The 27,592-nt window shown below is 38.4% G+C and overlaps 2 protein-coding genes and 2 pseudogenes across 2 annotated transcripts in view; 1 reads left to right on the top strand and 3 right to left on the bottom strand.

The window, feature by feature from the left end:
* The window catches only part of CFAP54 (cilia and flagella associated protein 54), a 443,326-nt gene that overhangs the window by 304,400 nt on the left and 111,334 nt on the right, over positions 1 to 27,592 (bottom strand). The window contains exons 14-19 of the mRNA XM_049782938.1: positions 27,197 to 27,347; positions 23,297 to 23,373; positions 10,053 to 10,181; positions 9,559 to 9,685; positions 6,872 to 6,958; positions 6,656 to 6,777 (exon numbers count right to left, since the gene is read on the bottom strand). Coding sequence (XP_049638895.1) covers positions 6,656 to 6,777; positions 6,872 to 6,958; positions 9,559 to 9,685; positions 10,053 to 10,181; positions 23,297 to 23,373; positions 27,197 to 27,347 — 693 coding nt within the window. The remainder of the gene's footprint in view (positions 1 to 6,655; positions 6,778 to 6,871; positions 6,959 to 9,558; positions 9,686 to 10,052; positions 10,182 to 23,296; positions 23,374 to 27,196; positions 27,348 to 27,592) is intronic.
* LOC126023363 (uncharacterized) lies at positions 10,534 to 10,725 on the bottom strand (annotated as a pseudogene).
* LOC126021970 (60S ribosomal protein L37-like) lies at positions 16,657 to 16,951 on the top strand (annotated as a pseudogene).
* On the bottom strand, positions 18,720 to 19,394 carry LOC126021958 (RNA-binding motif protein, X-linked 2). The gene has a single exon (XM_049782851.1). The coding sequence runs from the start codon at positions 19,389 to 19,391 to the stop codon at positions 18,852 to 18,854; it is 540 nt and encodes a 179-aa protein (XP_049638808.1). The 5' UTR covers positions 19,392 to 19,394; the 3' UTR covers positions 18,720 to 18,851.

Raw genomic sequence — 27,592 nt, 5'->3', positions numbered from 1 at the left:
TGCCGCAGACCAAGCTTCATGCACAGGTCCGTGGAGGGCACCATGTGAGCCATATAGCGCCCCTTCTGCAGGCCGATGCCCCCAGAAGCCCAGGTGTTGGGCCAACACGGCCATCTGGTGACATTTCACTGAGTCCTGGTACATGCCCAGGTCCCAGCCGCCCTAGACACTCACTTCCAATTCCCAATATTGGCAGCCTGAGAAGAAGACTGGGATGCCCAACATGCACAGGGCCTCCTTGAAGCGCCCGGCATGCAAGTTCCAGTTCTTTTCCATCAAGATGCAGCAGATGCTCTTCCAGTCCCCCAAGACCACCAGCACATTGTTGGCCGTGTCCTCGTCCAGTGTGAGGAGGCACTGTCAGTTTTTTTTATGTTGGGGTTCTTTATGATGCTGCTCAGAGCCGCCTCCAGCTCCCCCGTCTTCAAGACCAGAAAGGCCCTCCTTTTGGGGGATGGGGGCACACCAGGCTGTGCTCAGGGATTACTCCTGACTCTGCACTCAGAAATCACTCCTAGATGCTAGGGATTGAACACGGGTATGTCCCAGATCAGCTGCATGCAAGGCAAATGCCTTCCCACTGAGAAAGCCCCTCTTGGCATTGAACCTGACCTCATTCAATTTATAGGACCAGGAGCAGTTGGGACACACTACAGTCTCCCCTGAACCTTTGGGGTGCTGACACTGAGTACACAAGGTGCAGCCACTAGGCAGGGCTACGGGATTCGTGTGATGATTCTTGCAAACAGGGCATCTGTCCAGGTTTGGCACACTTCTGTTCATGGTCACTCCACAGCAGAATGAGGTGGATCCAAGGCTCGAGGCTTTTCTACCAGTTCCAGAGTTCTTAATGTGGAAGACACACAAGGAAGGAAAAGTGGGGGATGCAGAGAAATAAGAGAGACAAGGAAATGGGGAGAAGTAAACAGGGAAAAAGGAAAGGGGAAGGAGTAGAGAAAAAAGGGGGAGGAGTAATAATAATAACAATAATAGCAGCTAACATTCACTGACTATTCTGTACCTTAAGAATGCTAGGCACTTGATGTTGTGCAATACATGACCACTCACTACAGGAGCTCCATTCTCGGTACACCCTGTCCCTTTCTCCTGAGGACCAGTTTTCAGCCTGAACGGGTATACCAGGAATTGAATCAGCTTGACTTGGTATCCCTTCTGAGATTATTCTTGAAACTCAGCCATTGTTTACAGGACTCTAGTTGTGGGATGTGGCTACAGCTGCTGGGGCTTTAAACGGGAAAACAGCATAGAAGCCAACTAAACTCATTAAGTTAAAAAAAAAAAAGTACAGGAGGCTCAACTAGCAACAATCAGTTCAGTAAACCCTCAAACAATGTGAAATATAACAATCTTCACAAATTTTCTTTTACTGAACTTTTAACAATTCCATTTGCCATTTAACAAAATGTTAGAAAGCAATATAAAATAAATTATTTGCACCTAGCTAGAGGGCAGGCTAAGAGGATGGGTAGGAAACCAGAGATAAGGGTGAAGGGAAAGTAACATGGTGGTAGGATTGGTATTGGAAAAATAAATGCCTGAAAATAAAACTGTATTATGAACAACTTTGTAAACCACTCTATTTACATAAGCTTTTTTAAAAGCAGTCTGCTACACCACAGTACTTAAAGCTGACCTTATAATTTGGTAAGTGATGTCATCTATATCATTAATGAGTTTGGTATCCAAAAAGCAGTATGATTAGTTATTAGGTACATTTGATGGGGTTCTTTGAACAGAAGCAGCAGAAAACTAGACTTGCCCCAAAGCAGATCCAAGAGGTAAGAAAAGAAGATCTATGAATTAGAATTTTAGCTACTCTAATCAGGATAGGAACTAGAATGCCAACTAACTTTATTCATTTTACTCTGTGTCTAAGATTCAGATAACTCATTGACTCACCTGGCATAACAGTTATCATCTTGGCTAGAAAAGAAGAAAGTCCCTAGAAAATCCTAGCAGGTCTTATCTTAATAGGAAGGAATGCCTCTGAAAGTGATGTCCAGGAAATGTAGGTGATGGACAAAAACAGCATGAAACAATCCTGCTTTTAGCACTGTGTGGAGGTATCCTGGCTATTCTCAGTGAGAAATGACATGTATAACGATGCTAAGTGTTCAGAAGATGAGCTCTGAGTGGACCAGGAGCAGGACTACTAAGGGCCATCACGACTGTTCTACTTAATCAATGGCAAAAGATCGGAGTCACCTCAGATGCAAGACACTTAAGTAAATCTATGATATAATTTTTAAAAAGTCAATACGTACTTCCACAAATCAATGTCAAGCAATGGGAAAAGCAAATCCAAATATTCATGAAAAGAGCTAACTGTCTTACTTGGAAAGCTAACAGGTCATTATCAAGGGTTTATCCCTCATTTGTGACAATTCAATTGATCTGGATAAAACAAATACTTAATGAGATTATTCAGAAACACAATGTCAGGAAACTTTGACAACTAAAACTGTATGAATTATTTAAGAGCTCTACAGGAAAAGTAGGCTTTTTAAACCTCTTTATAGCATCAGGTGACACATCAATGTCTGATTTGGGAATAATTTTATTATAAGATCGTGATAATGTAAAATATTCTATAATGTAGTCTAATAAAATATGATTGCCAAGGGAGAAAAATTTGTCTACTTTAAGGAAAGAAACTTGGGCAATTATGTGAACCATTACATTGTTGTTTGTGTGCATGCATTCCCAGAATACTGATCATTAGATCTTAACACAGATTTTAAAAAAATATTCCACTGAGGAGTAGAGATAGTTATAGAAGATTTCAGAATTTCTCAGTAAATATTCAGCATTGTTTCTCCTTGGCATTAGATACTCAATGTAAACTCCCTACCAAAAAATAATCTAATAACTCTTAGATGCAATGAAAATGATGGTAATTACCAGAGGGAGAAGGGGAATGAGTCATTTTGGTGGTGGGACAATATTGGAATTTTCGAAGTGGAAGTAGTGAGAATTATACAAATCCAGGGATGTGACACAGTACCCCTGAAATTCTGTAGTATTGTAAACCAATGCTAAATCAATTTTTTTGTTCATTTTTGGGTCACACCCAGCAGCACTCAGGGGTTCCTCCTGGCTCTGCACTCAGAAATCACTCCTGGCAGGCTCAGGGAACCATATGGGATTCTGGGATTTGAACCACTGTCCTTCTGCATTCAAGGCAAACACCCTACCTCCATGCTATCTCTCCAGCCCCTAAATTAATTTTTTTAAGTCTCTATAGTGATTTTTGTTGTTGTTGTTGTTGTTGTTGTTGTTGTTGCCACTGCTGTTGTAGTTTTGGGTTGTGTTTGATGTTTTCATTTGTAAATTATACCTGCAAAGCTTTCTCGTGGCTCTGCACATAGGGATCATGTTTGACAATGGTCTCTGCAAGCCAGCCAAGCAGCTTAGCAGCTATACTATCTCTTCTGCCTCCAAATGCATCTCACAGATCAATCCTAAGAGGGCAGTATATTTGCAATCTTTCCAAAATTGAAACTGTTTCACTTCTGAAATAGAGAAACTACATAGAAAGATCATGCACACTTCAGAATTCCCAAATCTCCAAGGTGCTCCCCCGTTTCCGTGACAGGAAGACAGATATCTAACAGTGAAATGGGCATTTTATGAGTAGACAAAGACAGATTGAGTCATAGTAAAACAAAAGGAAAAACCCCAGAGGTTTTACTATCTCTAGACTCTGGGAAGCCATGAATTTAGTCCTGACAAAAATGGCTCTAAAAGAAATGTTTTATCAGTAACAGGCATAGAAGTTCCAAAGTTCTCTAGGAGTTAAGCAGTGGCAAAGAGGGGCTACAGCAGCATCTGTTAAGAATTTAAATGCTCACTAGTTGTGTAATAAGGATCGATCACCTGTTGGCCTTGTCAGCTAAAACACTGCCACCAAACTACTCAATTTGAATGCTGAAAATACATTTTACTGATAGATCATTAAATGTATAATATTAGTTTCAGAGTTAGTAACATAATGAAAATTCCATCTAAGCCTTGGAATAATCATTGAATAAATATCTTTCCTAAAACCACTAGGACATTCTGCTATGCTTTGAAAACTGATCTGTCCAATATCCTTGAACTCTGAAAGCATTCAAAACCTCTTGACTTCTTACAATTTGACTGTGTCTTCTCTCTGGTCTCACCTAAACATTCTCTGCTAAACCACCTACACCTTGGGATTACATTTCAGCTTCACACTGAATGACTGATAGAACTAGGAACATTCTATCACCATTCTGAATTCAAACCTTTGAACATATAATATACTTTACATTTCTTGTCTTCATCTTTTTCTAGCTACTTCTCCTTCTCTCTTAGTATTAAACTTCATGTCACCTTTTCTATATGTTTCCTTAAACATTCCCCAATATTGAATTAAAATTCTCCTGGCACCATTGAAATTAAGGCATTTATGTAAGAGGTCAACAATTATTTACTCTGCAATATTGCTACAGATGATATTCTTGAAAACAGGGCCCACAAGAAGAAGGTATTCTACCAATATTGGTGAATAAAGAATTTTGTTGGGCTTTATCCCCTATGCTCAGTTTTATACCAGTTATACAAGCAACTTTCAATAAATATTTGCTAAGTGAGTTAGAATCAATCAAAAAATATTTGTTGAGTGTGTGAGTAGTGATCACATGATCACAGAATGTCATTTGACTTCAAATCGTCCTTCTGCCCCACTCAGACCTTTATTTGCTGTTCCCTGACCTATATAAATGTCCCTTCTTGGCATCTTCCTAGTCACTACATCTTTAAAAGCCTTAATGATGTTGCTTCTCAATCTGAAAACCACAGTTGTTACTATATAAACAGATGGGACTATATTAAGCTGAGAAGCTTCTGCAGCTCAAAAGAAATAGTGAGTAGGATACAAAGTCCACCCTCAAAATGGAAGAAACTATTCATCCCATCAGATAAGGGGCTAATGTCTAAGATACACAAGGTACTGACAGAACTTTGCAAGAAAAAACATCTAATCCTATCAAAAAATGTGAAGAAGAAATGAACAATTTCATAGAAAAATACAAATGGCTTAAAGCTACAAATGAATGAAAAAAAAATGCTCCAAATCAATAATCATCAGAGGATTCAAATCAAAACAATGAGATACCATTTCACACCACAAAGACTGGCGCACATCACAAAGAACAAGAACAATCAGTACTGGCGGGGCTGTGGAGAGAAAGGAACTCTCATTCACTGTTGGTGGGAATGCTATCTTGTCCCACCTTTTTGGAAAACAAGATAAAGATTCCTCAAATAACTGGAAATTGAGCTACCATATGAGCTATACCACTTTTAGAGATATACACAAAAACACAATACCAGAATGCCTTCCTCACATCTATATTCATTTCAGTACTATTTACAATAGCCAGACTCTGGAAATAACCAAAATGCCCTTCAACAGATGAATGGCTAAAGAAACTGTGGTACATATACACAATGAAATACTATGTATCATCGGGAGAGATGAAGTCATGAAATTTTTCCATACATGGATGGACATAGAAACTATTATGCTGAGTGAAGTAAGTCAGAGGAAGAGAAAGAGACACAGAATAGTCTCACTCATCTCTGGATTTTAAGAAAAAAGACATTATTGTAATATTGCCCAGAAGGACCAGCTCATAATACGAAGCTCACCACAAAGAGTGGTGAGTGCAGTTAGAGAAAGAGAATAACTACACTAACTACTATGACAATGTTAATGAGTGAGAGAAGTAGAATGCCTGTCTCGAAAACAGGCAGGGGTTTGGGGGAGGAGGGAAATGGGGGCACTGGTGGTAGGAATGTTGCACTGTTAAAGGGGTTGTTTCTTTTTTTTTTTTTTTTTTTTGGTTCTTTGGGCCACACCTGTTTGATGCTCTGGGGTTACTCCTGGCTAAGCGCTCAAAACTTGCCGTTGACTTGGGGGGATCATGTGAGATGCTGGGGGATCGAACCGCAGTTCTTCCTTGGCTAGCGCTTGCAAGGCTAACCCTGACCCTAACCTTACCTCTAGCACCACCTCACCAGCCCCAGGTTGTTTCTTTTATGACTGAAACCTAATTACAATCATGTTTGTAATCATGGTGCTTTAATAAATGTATCATTAACATAATAAGTAAATAAAAATCCTATAACTTAAATATGGTTAACCTCAGTAATTTAAACTCAAAAAATTAATAATAAGTGAGTAAGACAGAACAATTTCCATTGTAAAATAAGTTGACTGGTCAATAAATTAGCCATATCTGAGAGAAGGTTCCTTAACCAAAATTGCTTCAATTCCATAATGTATGACATAATGTATTACACTGAAATAACATTACTTAAATCTAGAATTTTCCTCTTTCAAATTCTTCATATTTTATTTGGCTCTCCAATGTAGTTCTCTGAAAAATAATGAGAACACAATGAGAGTTTCTCATTTCAGGAGACTTCAGAACTCGTGTTCTCAATTAGTTCCCCCTGTTTCAGATTATTCTTCTCAGAAGACTAGAAGCAATTAATCTAAAATTCCATAATCTAATATCAATGAAAGCAGACTGTTTTGGTAAAATTAAATAATTCATTTCAATAAGGAAATATCAGAACAAAATGAAAAATGAAAGATTTTTACCATCAAAAAGTCTTTTGAATATAGACAGGTTGCATCTTTCTCAAATATTAAAAGAGCTTTTTGAATTAAGAAAGTTGCTCTGGATATCTTATTCTTCCCTATTTTATTCATTACAGTTAATTCTGAAAAAAAAGAAATGAAATATTTTATCCACAAGACAACATTAAAAGTATCCTCACAAGTTTTAGAAATACAAATTTTCCCCATTTTAATTACCTGTAAAACAATCAGGGCTTTTGGATTGTTTTAGTTTCACTGGAGCTTTGTTAGGTATATTTTTGCTAACATCTGGAGTCTGTAAAACTGACAAAACAGATAGACACTATTATTAGGTTTATGTCCAGGAAAGGAGTATTTCTTAACCAATAAGGAGTAACTTTAAATTTTAATTTTTAGTTATTAAAAAAAATGTAGGTCTAGAGCGATAGCACAGCAGGCAGAGTATTTGCCTTACAGGAGGCTAACCCAGCTTCAATTCCTGGCATCCCATATGGTCCCCCAAACCTATCAGGAGTGATTCCTGAGCACAGAACCAGGAGTAACTCCTGGGAGCCACCAGGTGTGGCCCAAAAACAAAAACAAAACAAAACAAAACAAAAAATTTCAAACACTGGGGTACAGAAGGTAGGACACTTGCCATGAATGCAGCCAACTCAGGTACAGTCCCTAGCACCCCATATGGTCTGTGCCCATCAGGAGTGACCTCTGAGCACAGAGCCAAGAGTTAGACCTGAATACCATACTGTATAGCCCCCCCAAAAGTTAGAACATATAGGAAAGTTGCTTTATTATAAAAAACATTTACTCTAATAAATATATATCTATATTAAACTTTTTCACCTATAAAATATTTCCATATTATCTTAAATAAAATTTACCAGTGAAGGCTGATAAATAAAATTCAAACTATTTTTGTTCACTGTCCCTCTTCATAAACAAAAAATGGCAAATCCAGATACCAATCAGTTCTCAAAATTCTTCCCTTTTCAGAGAAAACACTTTATCTCTGGCTCCTGCAGTGCTCCAGGCACAATGTGAGGCCTCTACTCTACTCTAGCTGTGGTTGATCAAATCAGTCTCTCTCTCTCCTCTCTCTCTCTCTCTCCTCTTCTCTCTCCTCTTCTCTCTCCTCCTCTCTCTTCTCTCTCTTTCTCTCTCTCTCCTCTCTCTCTCCTCTCTCCTCTCTCTCTCTCTCTCTCCTCTCTCTCTCTCTCTCTCTCCTCTCTCTCTCTCTCTCTCTCTCTCTCTCTCTCTCTCTCTCTCTCTCTCTCTCTCTCTCTCTCTCTCTCTCTCTCTCTCTCTCTCTCTCTCTCTCTCTCTCTCTCTCTCTCTCTCTCTCAAGCTTTTCAGTCAACACACAAATTGTTACCAGTTGATTGTGAGCAGTGATCAAGGTCCTGGAGTGCAAGTGAGATTGATGAGTAAGAAATTCTATGCTCCCAGGAATGGAGGAATGAAATGAAATGGAAAGGATAAAGCTATGGTGGTCATGGGAAATGGAAAATGCTTCACTAATTTCTGACTTTCCAGGCCTGATCCTCAGAGTCCTCACAGAATTTAGCTCTATCCATCAAAGGATGTACCACATCCACCTTAGAACAAACTCCATTTGTGGGTGTTTAATTGTGCACACGAATGCACAAGTCGCTATAAAATGAATGATGAAACAATGTCTACAGACATCATGTCTAGGCTTTGGAAAGTGGAGCGATATTAGACAAGTAACACAAATTTCTAGAAGATGAATAAGTTCTGGGTTCTAGTAAACAGCAAGGTTATTATAAATAGTAATACAGTGCCAGATGTGGATAAAATCAACACAGTTTTGTCAAATATATCTTAATAAATTGGGAGAGGTATTATACTCAAAATTAACTAGTAACTAGTTAAATCTACTTAGCAGTATATATGGTATGACATTTGAATGAAATCTCAATAAGAATAAGAAGCTATATAATTGTAAACAGTGTCATTTTCTAATGATCCTTTATTATAAATGGAGAATTGGTATAGGATATAAAATGTCATTAGATAGTATTGAATATATGATCATGCTAAAAGTAACTGAGCTGTATCAAAATTAAACTTTACATAAAGACTTTTTAGATATACTAATATTCAACTCTATTTTGAAAGTCAAGTAAAATTGTCATCCACATGCTATGATGACCACTGGCATCCCTTTATTAATGTTTTTGTTCTTTACATAATCATTAAAGAACACATTAGATACATTTACCTATCCTCTGGTACTGCTGTCAAAAGATGCCTTTTTAAATTTTCAACAGTTTTCAAGATAATATAAACCCTTTTCATGACACAAGTGATCTACTTCTTCAGATCTATCTGCCATTCATTCTCCCTGTCAGCTCTTTTCAAGATTTTAAACTTTACAATTTTCTACCTTGCAAAATGCTGTTTACATGTCACAAAACAACTATCTTTTTATTATCTTCATAAAGATAACACTTGCCAAACTTATAGTCAACTGTCCTCATTTTTGAAAGCTATTTATAGATATTTTATCTTATATGTGCCTTCAATACTAAGTCCATTTCTATTATTTTCTTGCCCGAATCATCAAAATCGACTGACTTAGCTAGAAACTTAAAAGTAAAGGTTGTTTCTTGTTTGTAGCAAATTAAGTATGGCTCCTGTATCTTATTAGGTACTCAAAAAAGTTTGCTTGACTGAATTAACAAAGTATCGGTCATTTACTCTAACTAAAACAATTTTTCTTAGAAGTATGCTGAGTACAAAGTATGCAGAATAATCTATATGTTACAGAAGACAAAAAGAATAAAATCTATATGAAAAACAAGGAGAATATAATTTATAAACTAAATTGATTCTGTATTTGAACTTGTCTTAAACTGATTCAAACAAGCTTTCAGAAATATTACCATTCAATTCATAAAGAAGCACAGTGGCTATTCGATGCTGAGATTGAATTAGTTCAAGATGCAAATCCATAATGAAAGTATTTGTTGTAACTGGTTTGTAAAGGCCTCCATCACCAGCACAGGGGTACTTGGATAGAAATAAAGTAAAAAGAAAGGAATTGAGTATTTAAATTTTTAAGACAGTTATCAAAATATACTAAAAGTAATTGTATCCTATTATAATTCAAGTTATGGTTTTAATTTAGCTATTAAGTTCTGCTCAAATCTCAACTCTTTGTAATCTGGCTTACGTGCTAATAAATGATTTTTAAATTAATCAGTGGTCTGTTCAATAATAAATTTGGACTCTTCACTCTTCTTAATTTATTCCTAAAAGAGGAGAGTAAATTTCTAACCTATGAGAGGCAAGTTCATGTCTTGCTTACAAGTTGCAAGGCCAAGTCTCTGGCTAGATAAATAAAACTTTGATCATATGTAAGACTTTCCATTCTTACCTTAGTATAACAGTGGTCAATCACTGATAATCCATTGGGCAAATTAGTTATCATGTAATGTAAATTTATTCCATTAATTGTTTGGTCAAGAAGTTTATAAGCCAAAAATAATTGTTCTATAGGTTCTTTCTGAAGTAATTTTATAGACAAAAAAGAAAACAAAAGAAAATCACATGCAATATTCCCAATTAAATAACAAACTTAAGTAGTCTATCCAATATCAACAATGTTGATGTTTCTAAGCAGATTTGATTTTAAATGTGAAATACTTATAATAAATGTGGAAATAAATGCATTTCATAAATTCTTAACTAAATTAAAGATTTCACAAGCTTGTATATAATGTTCACTTATGATTTTAAACATCTAAAACATGTAGATGACTGCCTTCCAGTTTTAACATTTCTACAGAAATGTGCAGCTGAATTTTATAAACATAACTCATAAATCATCATTTTCACATATTTTTTTTTTAATCCGAATCACTCAGACTGCATCCTCTCCCTCTCCCTTTTTCGGGGAAAAGGGAGAACGATCATCAATGCCATTGAGGCAGTCACAGAAGCGACACCTAGGACACTCTGGCTCCTCCTCGTGGCTTCGAGTGCTCTACACGATCAGAGAAACTTCTCTAGTCACTTACTATAGAAATGATCCATGATAGTCTTAATTTTCACATATTTTATTTTGAAAGTTAACTTGGGTATGGAATGGAGTGTTTAGGGCTGCACTAAGTAGTACTCAGGGCTAACTGCTGGTTCCAAGTTTAAGGGTCACACCAGTCAGTATTCAGAAGAACAGATGTTTTGCCAGGGTTCAAACCAGGGTCAGTCACATGTACAGTAAATAAATTACTTACATGCTGTCCTATCTCTCTTATATAATCCAAAGTTCATATTTTGAAATATCATGATCTTGATATGACATTTAGATTTAGAAGTTATCAAATCTTGGGGCTGGAGAGATAGTACAGAAGGTAAGACACTAAGCTTGCATATAGCTAACCTATATTCAATCCCCAGTATCCCATATTGTCCCCCTAGCCCTGCCAGGAGTGATCCTGAGTAAAGAACAATGCTTCTCAATTATTTTCTGTCATGCACCCCCTAGGAAGAAAAAAAACATTTTCGCGCCCCATGCACGACTGTAAATAGTATTTTTATTCAAAAAAAACTTTAACCTGCAAAACAAAAATATATATAATAATTTGAGCTGATTTTTTAATCAGAGGTGATGTCTGAATTAACGGCTACAATGAGCACGTTTTGCAATGCATAGCTTTTTGAAGCAGGGTTTGAAGCAGGACACAGCAACCCTCAGCTCCAGAGACATACAGAGACTAAATTCGGGACTTAGCTTGTTATCACAATATTTGCCAAAGTCAAATGCACTCCCCTTTATGGAGCCTCGCATGCCAGAGGGGAGCGCACCCCCACTATTTGAGAAGCCACTGGTATAGAGCCAGGAGTAAATCTGAATATGGCTTGGGTGTGGGCCTCCAAACCAAACCCCCCCCAAAAAAGGACCAAAATTTAGAAAGTTACCAAAATCCTATGATCTACATTATGATTTTCTATATTAAATACATTTTTCATGTAATTATTTTCACAAAACATACAAATACTGAATACGAATATAAAAAGCGACCCAGCATTGTTTTCAAGCTCTCAGCTTTTTCATATTTCTGCTAATATTTTAGAAAACAAAATAAACACACACATTCATAATTAAGTCTCACCGTTATAACTATTTGAAGTCTCTTGTTCTGCCCCATTGAGGGAGCTGTTATTCTTTAAACCTGATTTTACCAGCCATTGTGTTGATTTTAAACTTTTTCTAGATGATCCTGTGCCAATTAACAATATACAAGATTGCTTGTCATATTTTTCCTTTTCATAAACTCTGAAGTTTGCTTTCTTTCTTCATCCACATGTTAAAAAAAGTTTCTCATGCTGTTGTTAACAGGTATTGTATAACTCAATGTTGGTGGTGTTATTAGGACCCAGCCCAATTCGTGTATAAAGGCACTTAACAAACTGATGGAGAGTGGTGTCCATCATCAACTGAAATGTATGGGGGAGAAAAGGTTAAGGTGAGAAAGCTAACAGTGACAGTACAGTGTCTTGAGGACCTCTGTGACTTTAAAAATCTCAGAGACAACCTGAGAACAACCTCAAAATGTCTTCAACCATGAAGAAGTAAACCATAAACACTCTTGCTCAAAAGGACTGGTACAGTCACCTACCATAACAGATTAAGAACCTTATTAGGTTTAGGGTTAGGGTTGTCTTAAGAGACAACAATTTTCAGAAATTTTCTATTAATGCAATTTAATGACTCCATTATCATTTAGTTGTACCAAGAAATATTAGGTAAATTAGTAATACCTGCCAAGGGGCAGGTTTACAAGGAGGTTAAGAAACTTGGGACATAGTGAGGAGGAATGTTATATTATTGGTGAGACCCACTGGAATAATAAACACAAAAATAACTACATAGAGCAACCCTTTAAAACCCCCAGAGTCTGAAATTTAAAAATTTAGTTTTAAAAAAAAAAAAAAAGAATGCTGTCTTTTCTCCTGCATTTCAAGTCACAGACAAGAGCCTTTTATTGGGAACATCAACCTAAAAATTGTATTGAAATGAAATGCTGGGAATTTTCTGAACCCAAGTTTTCCCTTTGTATAAAGCAAAGCTGACTACAGAAGGGAATAACAATTATGCCAACGTTATTCTGGTATAAGCCCATTCTAGTAAATTTATCACCTTGGCAGAAGTTAGATGATGACACATCAAGAGAAATGTCACAATTTGTCCAATTCTTTCTACACACTTACAATGTTTTTTTCCTAAAAATGTGCAAAGATATTGTTACTTGTCAGTGAAGAAAGGGCTAGGTCAGTAGATCCTTCCTTCAAAATCCTTACATCTTTTTGTGCTTTGTTTCTTTTTTATTTTGATACAGCTGATTAAGATCACCAAGACATGTTAGACGGAAGAATCACAGATAGATAATTTTTTACATAATTTTGAAGAGACTTTTTTTTTTTTTTGGTTTTTGGGCCACACCCAGTGACGCTCAGGGGTTACTCCTGGCTATGCGCTCAGAAGCCGCTCCTGGCTTGGGGGACCATATGGGATGCCGGGGGATCGAACCGCGGTCCGTCCAAGGCTAGCACAGTCAAGGCAGGCACCTTACCTCTAGCGCCACCACCCGGCCCCGAAGAGACTTATTTTAACCTCTATCCCACATAAGTCATTGAAATTCTTGAAATGATACAATTTTAAGAAATATAGATGTCTAATTATATCCCCTACTTCTTAAAACTTTTTGGTTTTTCATTTTTGTTTATTTGTTCCTGTTTTTTTCTGGGGAACACCCAGAAAAAGTGCTCAGGGCTTACTCCTGGCTTAAAACTCAGGAATTGTTCCTGACCATGCTTGGGGAACTATATGGTATCCTAAGAACAAATCTTGATTGATCACATGCAAGGCAATCAACCTACCCACTATAACATTTTTTCAGTCATGGTTTTTGGGGGGTTTTTTTGTTTTATTGTTTGGGGGAGTTGTTTATTGTTTTGTTTTTGTTTGTTTTGGTTTTGGTTTGGTTTTGGGATCACACCCAGAAGCGCTCAGGAGTTACTACGGGCTCTACGCTCAGAAGTCGCTCCTGGCAGCTCGGGGGACCATATGGGATGCCGGGATTTGAACCACCATCCTTCTGCATGCAAGACATACTCTCTAGCTCCATGCTAATTCTCCTCCGACCCTAGTTTGTTTTCATGTTTTTTGTTTTTGTTTTTTGGAGGGTTGGGGGGGGGGGGGTTTGGGCCACACCTGGTGACGTCTCAGGAACTGGTTACTCCTGGCTATGCGCTCAACAGGGCTTGGGGGACCATTATGGGACACCAGAGGAATCGAACCTAGATCCTTCCTGGGTCAGCAGGTGTGCAAGGCAAATGCCCATACCCGCTGTACTATCACTCCTGCCTCCACAATTTGTTTTTTTTTAAAGATAGTTTGTTGAATTTCACCAAATGCTTTTGTTGTAGCTCCTTATTATCTAGTGAAATGGTGATTTTTCCCTATTAATTTGTTAATGTTGTTACATCATATCTCCTTATTATCTAGTAAACTAGTGATTTTTCCCTTTTAATATATTAATGTTGTGTTTTTCATCATATAATTGTTTCCAACCCTGTCCTGTATTTTTAACTACAGTTCATTTGGGGGGTAGGATATTTTTGTTTTGTTTTGCTTTTGGTTTAGGGTCACACTCAGCAGGGCTCAGGGTTACTACTGGCTCTGAGGACCATAAGGGATTCTGGGATTCGACCTTCTGCGTGCAAGGCAAATGCCTTACCTCCATGCTATCTCTTCGGCCCCAGGATAATTTTTTTTATTATTGTGACCAATGTGAGTTACAAATCTTCCACAGATATATTTAAGGAACAAAGTGACAGAAGTGACAGTGAATTAGGGTCATTCATACTATCAGTATTGTTCTCCCTCCACCCCTGTTCCCAGCATGCATCCCCCTTTGCTCCCTAGACTGCTAGTGTAGCCTGTCCCTTTTGTATAAATCTTGATGTAGATTGGTATCTTGATTCTTTTGTTGATAACTTTGGGTTTGATGTTTTTGTCTGATCATTTTTTATTTCCACTCAATGTTCATACGACTGTTTGCTCCTGGGACCATCCACTATTTTTTTCTTCCACCTCCACTTATGAGGCAAAACAAGATGATTCAAGCCCTGTAGTTCTGTTGAAAAAAAGAAAGAAAAAGATTCTGGGGAGGGGTATGTGTAGGAGATATCCATATCAATTTAGAAGGAAAAAAGGGAGAAAAAGGGGAAAAAAAGAAAAGAACTAGGCACTGATAAGAAACAAAACAGCAAAAAAAATAAACACCAGCTAAAAGGGCTAGACTGCAATAAAGGACAAAAAAGGAAAGAAAGAAGTGGAGGGGAAAAGGAGGATGTGGCAAAGTTTTGTGTCTTTTCTTTAATTTTATTTTGAACAAATCTTTCACAGTAATACTTTAGGCACATAGTGACATCAGGGGCATTCCCACCACCAATATTGTGCTCCCTCCACCCCTGTTCCCAGCATGCATCCCATATTCCCTTCCTTTACCCCCCGGGCTGCTAGTATAAGTGGTCCCCTCTATGTCTAGGTTGTTATAGATTGGGTATCAATTCTGTTGTTGTTGGCTTTGGGTTTGGTGTTTAAGTCTGATCAATTTTTATTTCTACTTAATGATCATATGACTGTTTGGTCTTGGTACCCTCCATTTCCCCCCCTCAATTTGTGAGGCGGAACAAGATGGTTCAAGTTATGTGGTTCTGTTTGAAAGAAGGAAAAAGATAAAATGGGGCAAAAATCAAACAAGCAAAAAATGGGAGGAGTCCTTCTAGAGGCTATAAATATCAATTTAAGAGAAGAGAGGGAAAAAGGAAGAAAAAACATAACAATACAAAAAAAATCAAGCAAAAAACCCGAAAAGCACCACAGCAATAAAGACAACAACCACATAATAGCCATGGTCCTGAAATAAAAATAAAACAAAGCATATATACACAAAAACCAAACAATAACAAAATCAAAAAATTACTTTGTGCTTTTTTTTTTTTTTTTGCATAGGCACAGTAAATATTGAGGAGATTTGAAAGGGAATTTCCTTGGCGTAAGATACGGGGTTTCTCCACCCTTTAAGTATACTGTCATGAGAATAACTACAGGCTCCATATGTGTTCTTTTACTCTCCCCTAGGTCTTTTTGTGGTGCCTGGAAACTGTCCATTCCTTTGTGGATGATAAAAATCAGGCCTCTGTAGCTAGAGAACTTGGTATTTGCACAGGTCATAAGATGGAGCCTAGTATGGAGTCTTTCTTTATGATTCTAGAAGTTCTGTTCCATCACTGTTGTTTTAATCAGTCTTCTGTAGTTGGAGGTCTTGGTTTTTGCTCCAATCCTAGGACAAAGCCCAAGAAAGAGTCTTTCATTATGTTTTCAGAAGATCTGCTCAGTTGCAGTTGTCTCAGTCAGACCTCTGAAATTAGAGATCTTGGCTGTTGTACAAATCATAGGCCAAAGCCCAAACTAGGGTCTTTTTTATTGGTCCCAGGATAAGTTCTGCTCAGTCATGGTTGTCACAGTCAGTCTTCTGTAGATAGTGATCTTGGCTTTTGCAGAGATCAAAGGATGACTTGTCTTCTGATTTCATCTTGTTGTTAGGTGGTCAGGTAAGACAACCTTCTCTTAGATAAAGTTGTTGCCATTTCCTCATTGTCAGAATGTCATATCAATACTGGCACATGTTGTTGTCAGAGAAGTATTAAGAATGTCCCATAGGGAGTTTGGTTCCTGGAGCTGTTGTGGAGAACTGAATCAGTTCTATGTCTGGCATCTAGGGTTCGGAGTTGAATGGTTGCGGCCTATTTCCCCTGGAGTCTAAGTTGGGTCCACATGATATATGTTCAAGGTGGGAAGTGCCCCTGTATTATATAAGCACAGTGCATAAGCACAGTAAGTATTAGGGAAATTAGAAAGAGAATTAGAAAGGGAATTCATGCTTTTTGGTCCCCGCCACAGATACGCGATGATAAAAGGGACATCAGTGTTTAGGAAGCATAGCAACAAGACACACACGCTGTGCCATCTCTGTGGCTCCAAGGCCTATCACTTGCAGAAATCCACCTGCGGCAAGTGTGGCTACCCCTCCAAGTGCAAGAGAAAGTATAACTGGAGTGCCAAGGCCAAGAGGGGGAACATTATCAGGAACAGTTGCATGAGGAACCTGAAAATTGTGTACTGCAGATTCAGACATGGATTCCGTGAAGGAACAATGCCTAAAACTAAAAAGAGCAGCTGTTGCAGCATCCAGTTCATCTTAAGGAATTCAAGAACTAGTCTTGTGAATAAATGTCCTGGTTTAAAAAAAAAAAAAAGTGGGGGAAGAAAGAAAGGGAATTCCCTTGGCCTAAAAGATACCAGGTTTCTCCATTCTAAATATGGGAAAACCTACAGACCTCGGACAAGCTTGTTGATGAACCCCAAGGTCTTTTTCTGGTGCCAGAAAACGTTCTCCTCAGTTGTGACTGACAAATCAGTCCTCTGTAATTGGAGATCTTGGTATTTGCACAGCTGATGAGTCTTTCTTTATGGTTCTAGGAGTTCTGCTCTGTCAGGTTGTTGTAGTCAGTCTTCTGTAGTTAGTGATTTTGATTTTTGCACAGATCTGAGGACAAAGACTAGGATATAGTCTTTCCTTGTGGTTCCAGAAGTAATCAAAATCAGCCCTCTAGAATTACAGATCTTGGTTTTTGTATAAATCCTGAACCGAAGCCTAAACTACGGTCTTTCTTATTGGTTCCAGGAAAAGTTCTGCTCAGTCGAGGTTGTCAAAGTCAGTCTTCTGTAATTAGTGATCTTGGTTTTTGTGGATATCGAGGACTCAAGGACAGAGTGTCTTCTGATTTCATCTTACCATTAGATGATGAGATAGGACAGTCTGTTCTTAAATCAAGTTGTTACTGTTTTCTCGTTGTCAGGATGTTGTAACAACCTGGTACAGGGTGGTGCCATAGAGGTATTAAGGGACTCCCAGGGGGCAGTTTGATTCTTAGTGCTGTTGCAGGGAACTGTGTTAGTTGTATGGTTAGGGTCTGGGGTTCAGGGTTGGATGGTTGCTGTCCAATCGCATGGGGTCTAAATCAAGTCTTGGGAATAGAATAACTTGGGGGCCATACAAGTATTGCTCATGGGTTACTCCTGGTTATTTCTAGGGTTACTCAGCTATTTCTCCTGTTCAGGGGACCACGTGGGATGTAGGGAATTGAATCCACATGCAAGGCAAGTACCCTCCCTGCTGTACTCAGTTCTTTCACTTAAGAAATTTTGTAGTTTGATGGGATTCCACTTAGGATTTTTTGCTTTTACTATCTTTGCCAATGGAATTAAATAATTTAAAAATGTTATCAGGCCAGAACAATAGCTCAGTCGTAGGATGTTTACTTTGCATGCCGCAGACCCAGGATGGACCTGGGGTTGATCCCTGGTATCCCATATGGTCCCTGAACCTGCCAGGAGCAATTTTCTTTTTGTTAATGTCAAATCATATTTGCCTTATGGTAATGTACATATAATATATACATTAATGATATATGTGTATATATTAAATATATTCACTCAAAAACATGTCTAGATGAATCACTGATTCAAAGAGTTTTGCAATCAACCACCAAAATAAACCTGTTAGAGGAGACACAAGATTATAAACCATTACAAAGATAGAATTTCTCCTATTCATTTAATCTCTCATATCCAAGTTGAGATACCTCCCCCTCTACAAATAGGAAAACTGTTTTCTAGTCTGCATTTCCCTAAAATATGGAAATGTGATTGTGACTTTATGTATGAGTCTCAGTTCCAAGCCCCCATTAAACGTTTTCAAACTTTATCTCTTGACCCTTGAATATTGTAGTCAAATATTTTTTTTATTAGATTTTAATTTAAAAAACAGAAGTATCGGGTCGGAGAAACAGCACAATGGTAGGGCATATGCATTACACACTGCCAACCTGGGAAGGACAAGGGTTCAATTACAGCATCCATATGGTCCTCCAAAGCCAGGGTCGATTTCTCAGGGGAGCTGTGGCACTGCATACGCCCCTCCCTGGACTCAAACTTCAGGCCCATCTCAGAGTTCTTGCTGCTGAGCTTTTTAGAATCTGAGGCATCCTTTTCCTTTAACGTCTTCCTTCTGGGTGATGAAGAGGAGACTGGTAGCTTGGGCTATACTTCCTGGTTGGTCTTCTCTTTGTCTTTCTTTTTTTTCTTTTTTTCCTTTTTGTCTTTTTTGTGTTTCTTGGCAGGTTTGTCATCTTCAGAGTCCTCAGATAAACTGACTGAAGGCATGGGATTGTCACAGCCTTTTTCCTGAAGCTGCTTAGTCACATCATCCAAATCATCTGAGTCCTTAGGAACCCGATAGTTAGACACATGATCCACTCGAATAGTTCTCCCTTTGATCTTAATGCCATTGAAATTGTCAACAGCCAGAATCGTGCTCCGCTGGTCTTCATAGCAAAGGAAACAGAATCCTTTGGATTTCCCAGTCTTCTTGTCCCGTACCAGATTTATGTTAACAACCTCGCCGTATTGGGAGAAGACACAGATGATGTCCCCTTCAGTCAATTCATAAGGAAGTCCTCCCAAGAAGATCCAGGCACTGTCCTTGTACTGGGAGTGCCAGGACACCTTCTCCGCCACCCCAAGCTGGGCTTCGCGCTCGTTCAGCTCGTTGATCAGCTTCACTTTCGTTAACGGGTTCATCTTGCGCCGGCTCCCGCACAATGGCCCCTACGAAGCGGTTCCGGCCGAGGCGGCGGGGCGCATGCGCAGTTCTCCAGGCGGCGCTCCCATTGGGCGAGCCGCTGGAAGTAGCCGCAAGGCGAGTGCCAGGCCCTGCAGTCGCGCCTGCGCACTCGCGCCGAAAGTGGCCGGCCCGGGGCCGGGCGGTGGCGCTGGAGGTAAGGTGCCTGCCTTGCCTGCGCTAGCCCAGGACGGACCGCGGTTCCGGCGTCCCATATGGTCCCCCAAGAAGCCAGAAGCAACTTCCGAGCACATAGCCAGGAGTAACCCCTGAGCGTCACAGGGTGTGGCCCAAAAATCACAAAAAAAAAAAAAAAGAAAAGAAAGTGGCCGGCCCGGTTGGACTGTGGCGCCTGCGCACGCGCGCTGCAAGTAGCCGGTGCGGGGGGGGGGGGGGGACGACTTTTTTTTCAGTCAAATATTTTTAAAACTCAAAACTGAGCCCACAAACCTCTAGCAGCATCCAGTCATAAACTTGTCACTTTGGTTTTCAATTTTCTTTTTTTATTTTAATTGCTGAGTTTGACTTTACAAATGAACTCTACAACGTCTTTAGGGTTATTTTTCTTCATTTTTTGTCCAAAATTTCTAGATATTTTTTGGTACTAAGCAGATTTGGGGTTATTTCATTTGCTCCCTTTTCAGAAACAAAATTCTCTAGGATTCCTTTTTAACATCAATATTTTTCAAAGATCACACTCAAATATTTATATTTTAACATCATGATGATCATCATTAACACCAACATCTTCATAATTATCATCATCATCATCATCATAGTTAGCATTTAATTAAAACCTGTTTCAAGTATTGGGTTCAATGATTTACAAACATTAATTGCCATGATCCTTTTAGGTAGGTATTTGTTTACTTACTATTATAATTTCATAATCAATTTGTTAAGAGATATATACTATGTATTCTATAAAACTTTTAAATGAGTTTTTATATAATCACTATAGAATCTAATATATTTTAAATAGATGCAAGATATATAACTAACATTACCCACACACTGCTGAGGGAACATATGAATTTTAGACATTCTATATAATAATACTTATTCCTTCATTCTTTAATCCTAAAGCCATTTCCCCCACTCTGGGCTTAGAGTATGTGTTCAAGATCAAATATAAGCATAAAACTGAGTGCTGGGGCCGGAGAGATAGCATGGAGGTAAGGTGTTTGCCTCGCATGCAGAAGGTCGGTGGTTCGAATCCTGGCATCCCATATGGTCCCCCGAGTCTGCCAGAAACGATTTCTGAGCATAGAGCCAGGAGTAACCCCTGAATGCTGCCGGTGTGACACACACACACACACACAAAAAAAAACAAACCTGAGTGCTAACATGTAATAAGTATTGGTTTCCACAGTGTTAACCCGTATCTCTTTTTTAAGCTGCATACCATGAAGAAACAGTAAAATGAGATGTATTGTTAAAAGTTCACAAATGAAAACACATTCAAACAAATTAATAATTTCTTCAAGGTCATACAAATAGTAAATATTCATTTTTAGGATTCAAGTTCAGGTTCACCAACTAATTTGCATAACTTTAATCACATCAATGAATTTCATCTACCATATGCTCTAGTATAACCGAACATGATTTGCATGGTGCATTTTAAGAGGTTACCAGTCAAAATAGCCACTGGAAACAGCCATTGTTGGTTGGATTATGATGATAAAGGGAACATAAAAACCCTTAGTTATTGTAACAAACTTTCAGTGGGCCATGAAAATCTTCTGATACATAAAGACATGTCTTTTATCCAAAAGTCTTAGAACTGTCCAGTACTTTAAGATAATGGGAGTTTTCATATAGTGAAAAATCAGTTTTTGCAAGGGTGTCTTTCCTTGAGTAAATTCCAAATCTAGGGCCCGGAGAGATAGCACAGCGGTGTTTGCCTTGCAAGCAGCCGATCCAGGACCTAAGGTGGTTGGTTTGAATCCCAGTGTCCCTGTGCATGCAGGAGCTATTTCTGAGCAGACAGCCAGGAGTAACCCCTGAGCACTGCCGGGTGTGCCCCCCCCAAAAAAATTCCAAATCTATCATATTGATATTTGATATATATCAAACATCTAAAAATAGCCAATGTTGGGAAGTTGGAACTCTCATCCACTTTCTGTGGGAATGTCATTTGGCTCAGCCTCTCTAGAAAGCAAATCTTTCTCACAAAATAAAAGTCATAGAACTATCAAATGACTCAGCAATACCAATTCTTGGCAGCTGTTCCCAAAATAAAAAAAAAAATAACAATTCCAAATGTTATATGCACACCTATGTCAATCACCACACTTAGTACAATAGCCAAGGTATGGAAACAACCAGAATGCCCAAACACACTTAAATGGATCAAGTTGTGGTATGTATACACAATGGAATAGTTCTAAGAATAAATAAATCATGCAATTCACAGCAACATGAATGAAACTAGAAAATGTCATACTAGTGAAATCAGTCAAAAGGAAAGAATAGATACAGAATGATGTCTCATGTGTGAACTTAAAGATATACAGCAAGGTAAAAACAAAGATCCAAAAGCCAACACAACAGAACTGATCCACTCAATTGAGTTTGGGAAGGAGACTGAAAAAAAAAATGGCCAATTGGGGTCATTGGAGAAGAGAGGTGAGGACATTGGTGATGCATGTGGTTGAAATTTTGTGCATGAGAAACCATCACTAACAGTACTTTAAATCAGGGCTGGAGAGATAGTACAGCTTACCTTGCATGCAGCTGACCCAAATTCAATATCCCATGTAGTTTCCAGAACATTGCCCAGAGTGACTATTGAATGCAAAACCCAGAGTATTCCCTGAGCATTGATTGCCTGGCATGGCCTCAAAACAAACAAAATAGAGGGTGCTAATAATACTGTGCCTTCTTTGTAGTTTGATCATGAGTTTTCCAGAAGATGGTAATAAATCTAAAAAAAAGGGTGCATCTTTTTTTTCGGGCCACACCCTATTGATGCTCAGGGGTTACTCCTGGCTAAGCGCTCAGAAATTGCCCCTGGCTTGGGGGGACCATATGGGACACCGGGAGATCGAACCGCAGTCCTTCCTTGGCTAGGGCTTGCAAGGCAGACACTTTACCTCTAGCGCCACCTCGCCGGCCCCAGGGTACATCTTTTTTAATTCTAATCTTATGTAGACACAGCATTGTAAAGATCTCAGAACTATGACTGAAACTTAAACCAATATTCATCTGAGAAAATTAATGCAGAATATTTAATTGATAACAATTTTAAGGATTTCCATTCTTGTGAAATTACAAAAAATGAATCTTTTATACAGACCTAATGATACTTTTTAAATATCTAGAGACAACATAGAAAAGTAGCTAACTGTCAGAACTTTGAAGGCATCCCACTAAGTTCAAATGCATTTACTGTGTGGATGAATCAGCTACAGAATAACACACAGTATGATACTATATAATTGTTAAATTAATCCTTCTTATTGCATACATGTCATAAAGTTACTAAAGTCCTTAAAATTTATAAAAACAGGATTTATTTAGAACAGGAGTTATTCCTAGGCCAGAAAAGGCACTATGATAAGAAAAGCAAAGTTTTATTACCAAAGCCTTGTTTCTTAAACTAACAGATGGGGAAATAAGTATTATTTATTGAATAGCTCTCTTTTTTTAAGGCTATGTCCATAGAAATTCCATTATAATGTTTTTAATTTTATGCCCCATATTTCAAGCTGTCTTTTCATAGAAAATAGTTTCAGTTGTTGTACAATTAATAAATTCTCAAAATTTAAATATTCCATAGTTAACTGTTTTGCACTTATAATTTTAATGTAACTGAAAATTAAAATTGTTTTAATTGCATTTTCTAAAATATTTGCAGTACCTTAAATATTGGAAGAATTTCTGAACTCCCTTTTGGAGTCCCAAGGAATTCCTCTATCCTTTTCTCAGCAGGTATGCCTAAAAAAGGGAGAAGGAAAAGGGAAACAAAGGAGGAAAAGGAGAAAGCAGCAACAAGGAAAAGAAAAAAGGATGGGAAGGAAAGAGAAAAATGAAAATACAGTCATGAATCAAAAAGTTGTGCTAAATTGATCTTTTTAATTAGGTATTGTTTTAGGAAGAATTTAACATTTAACACTTATAAACACTTATAAACTGACTACACAGAAAATTGTTTCTTGGGGCCAGAATGATAGCACAGCAAATTTACCTTGCATGCAGCCGACCCAGAATGAACTTGGGTTCAATCTCCAGCATCCTATATGGTCCCCTGAGCCTGGCAGGCATGATTTCTGAGCACGGCTGGGTGTGGCCCAAAAACTAACAAAAAGTGTTTCTTCCACTAATTAAATTTTACCTTAATATAACTTAAAACATCTTTCGGTGCAACAAGTTAAATCAAGTTTTTATGTGATTTTTTTTCTAAAGAATATCTTTCGTTAATTTTGTAAGATAATAACAGCATTTTAGCTTTACTTTAAAAAATAAATCTTATCTGTTAAATTACTCAACAGGCATATGTGTTGTGTGTGTATGTTTGCTGGTGAAATGACATGATGTCTGTTTCAAAACATACTCCATGGAAGCCAGAGAGATAATAGGTCACCTGCTTTGCACATGCTGAATAGGAGTTGATCCCTCTCAAATCCTACCAATAGTGATCCCTGAGCATAGAGCTAGGAGTAAGTCCAGAGTACAGATAGGAGTGGCCCATAAGCCAAAATAAACAATTACAAACACTACAAGGAAGGGCTGGAGCAGTGACGCAGTAGTAGGGCATTTGGCTTGCACGCGTCTGACCTAAAAAGGACTGTGGTTCGATCCCCCAGTGTCCCAGATGGTCCCCCCGAGCCATGAGCGATTCCTGTGTGAAGAGCCAGGAGTAACCCCTGAGCATCACTGGGTGTGGCCCAAAACCGAAATAAAAAAACACTTCAGGGAAAAATAGTGTGTTAGGTACTGAAATAAATGATTAGTACTAAATGATGCATGCATGGTTTATTTCATCTTCTTGCATTTCAAATTCTGCATAATGAAGTTTTCAAAAAGCATTTTAAGCAATAGAGATGAGAATTAGGAGAACTAGACAATGGTGGGAAGCTTGCCATAAATTGCAGAGCGTGCAGTTAAAGAAGGGTCTAATATAAAAGGGAAATACATGGTACCCCTTCATCAACAATCATACAAATCACAATGTCAAAAAAGAAAAGAGAGAAAGAAGAGAGTAAAATGCCTTCCTCAGAGGAAGGAGTGGGAGGGTAGGTGAGAGAGAAGAGGGCATCAGGAAGGGCAAGAGGAAAACTATTGACATTTGTATCATGAAATGCATACTGGTGAAGGTGTGATAAAGTCATACATTGCATGACTGTAACTCACTCATGAACTTTATCTGTAAAAAAAAATTACTGTGGGTCTTGAGCAGTGGCGCTAGAGGTAAGGCATCTGCCTTGCAAATGCTAGCCTCAAACAGACCGCAGTTCGATCCTCCGGCATCCCATATGGTACCTCCAAGCCAGGAGTGATTTCTGAGTGCATAGCCAGGAGTAACCCCTGAGTGTCAGTGTGGCCCGAAACCAAAAAAAAAAAAAAAAAAAAAAAAAAATTACTGTACTCTGAACAACCTTGTAACCGTGGTGTTTAAATAAATAAATTAAAAAAAAAAAACTCCAAAAAAGGCATTTTGAGATTGACATTTCAAAAACTATGAATTCAAGACACTGAAGGCTTCAGACAGCCAGAAACCTCTAATCAGTATTTCTCTCATTCAGATGCATACCAAACACCTGGTAAGCTAACAAATCCAAGAGGTCCACATTAGTTGAAGTAATAGTATAGGACCTGGGTCTGGAAGTTGTAACAAGCTCCCAGGAGGTAGTAACTCTGATAAAAGTTTGAGAACCTCAGCTCCAAAATGTCACTAGGGAAGCCACTCTTAACAATCAAGAACACACACACCCAGATTAGTGAATCTCTGGAAAAATCATCTACTTTTTTTTTTGGGGGGGGGCCACACCCAGCAGTGCTCAGGGGTTACTCCTGGCTGTCTGCTCAGAAATAGCTCCTGGCAGGCACGGGGGACCATATGGACACCGGGATTCGAACCAACCACCTTTGGTCCTGGATCGGCTGATTGCAAGGCAAATGCCACTGTGCTATCTCTCTGGGCCCAAAATTATCTACTTTTAACAAATCTCCCAAGTGTCTTAATAGTGGGTTAGTAGAGTGGACATAGGAAGAAAAGCACCAATTCATTTTCCCAAACTACGCTCACTTCCCATGATTCTTGGCCAAGTTTAGTGCTAGGACCAAAGGCAGTACTGCTCAAGCACTGAAGTGCAGGGATTACCTAGCCTCCTGGCAGAGCCCTGGGGATGCTTAGGAGACCATGTGGTCTTCCATGCACCCTAACCATCAAACTATCTACCCAATCTGCCACCTCATTTTCTACATACATGTTAGCTCATTCGTTTGTTTGTTTGTTTTGTCACACCCAGCAACACTTAGGGGTTACTCCTGGCTCTGCATTCAAAAATTGCTCCTGACAGGTTCGGGAGACCATATGGGATGCCGGGATTCGAACCATCATCCGTCCTGGTTCGTTTTGCATGCAAGGCAAACACCCTACCGCTGTGCTATCTCTCCGACCCCATGTGTCAGCTAATTCTTAAAGTTCAGGGATCAATCACAGGAAGAAGAGCAAGAGGTCAGAATATGGTATAAAGCGATCCTTTGAGTGATAATACTGGCAGGAGAGAAGATATGTCAGAAAAGAGTAGGGACAGGAGGAAAGAGGAAACAAGGACAAAAAGAGAAAGGAAAGGAAAAGAGAAATAGTCAATAAAGAAGAATTTGAAAGCAGAGGATCAGGAGAGAAATGGTCGCCCAGAGTCAGGGGCGATTTCTAAGCACAGAACTAGGAGTAATTCCTGAGTGCTGCAGGATATGGCAGAAAAAGAAAGAGAAAGAAAGAAAGAAAGAAAGAAAGAAAGAAAGAAAGAAAGAAAGAAAGAAAGAAAGAAAGAAAGAAAGAAAGAAAGAAAGAAAGAAAGAAAGAAAGAAAGAAAGAAAGAAAGAAAGAAAGAAAGAAAGAAAGAAAGAAAGAAAGAAAGAAAGAAAGAAAGAAAGAAAGAAAGAAAGAAAGAAAGAAAGAAAGAAAGAAAGAAAGAAAGAAAGAAAGAAAGAAAGAAAGAAAGAAAGAAAGAAAGAAAGAAAAAAATATGGGAGTGAAGAGGAGGTACAGTAGGCAAAGCATTTGCCTTGCAAAGCTGATTCAGATTCAATCCCTGGCACTACATATATGGTCTCTTGAGCAATAAATACCAGGAGTGATCCCTGAGAACAGAGTCAGGAGTAATCTCTGAGCACTTGTCGGGTAAAGCCAAAAACAATTACAGAAGAGGTAGAGAATTTTGATCCATCAAACAAAAGTGTGTTCATGTGGTAACCTCTGCTCAGTATAGTTAGTGCCCAGAATACAATTCTGGGGGCTGGAACAACAGGACAGAAGGAAGGGTGCTTGCATTAGAAGTGGCTGACCTAGATTCAGTTTCCAAAACCAAATACGATTGATCCCTCAAGCTTACCAGGAGTGACCTCTGAGTGCAGAACCATGAATAAGTAAGCTCTGAGCACCACAAACAAAAACAAAAATGTATCTGCAATGAGGCTGGCTCAAAGGCCTATTTTCTTTTCCATTAGCAGAAGTTATCCTGTATTCTAAATTAAGTTTACATATCTTAAGATGCCTATTAACTTCATATATTTCTTTCATGCAATATCTTACCTAGAGACTTTTTAAACTTCCTTTTGGGGTTGCCTAAAGTCTCCAATATTTCACTTATCCGTAATGTAACCTCAGCCATCATCACAATATCAATGTCTTCTGTTCTGTAGCACTGAATTACTTCACTGATTTGCCAAAGAAGATAAACCCACTAAAAAAAAAAAAAAAAGAAAAAAATCAAAATCAATCCATAGCACATTATACATGAGTCACATTTTCCTAGAAGTCACAATGTTCTAATTCTAAGAAAAGATTACAGGCACCCTCTCTATATTAATTCATATTAATCATAAATATGTAAACTTTTAATGCTAACAAAGTATTTCGAAATGCTTACAAAATTCTCAAAGATTCATTTAAGTTCATAATGTAGCTATAGTCATTATCAAAAATTTT

The sequence above is a fragment of the Suncus etruscus genome, chromosome 11, assembly GCF_024139225.1.
Source record: "Suncus etruscus isolate mSunEtr1 chromosome 11, mSunEtr1.pri.cur, whole genome shotgun sequence".
Classification (NCBI taxonomy): domain Eukaryota; kingdom Metazoa; phylum Chordata; class Mammalia; order Eulipotyphla; family Soricidae; genus Suncus; species Suncus etruscus.
Note: the sequence above shows the minus strand (reverse complement) of the source record. Positions and strands in the feature narration are given on the sequence as shown.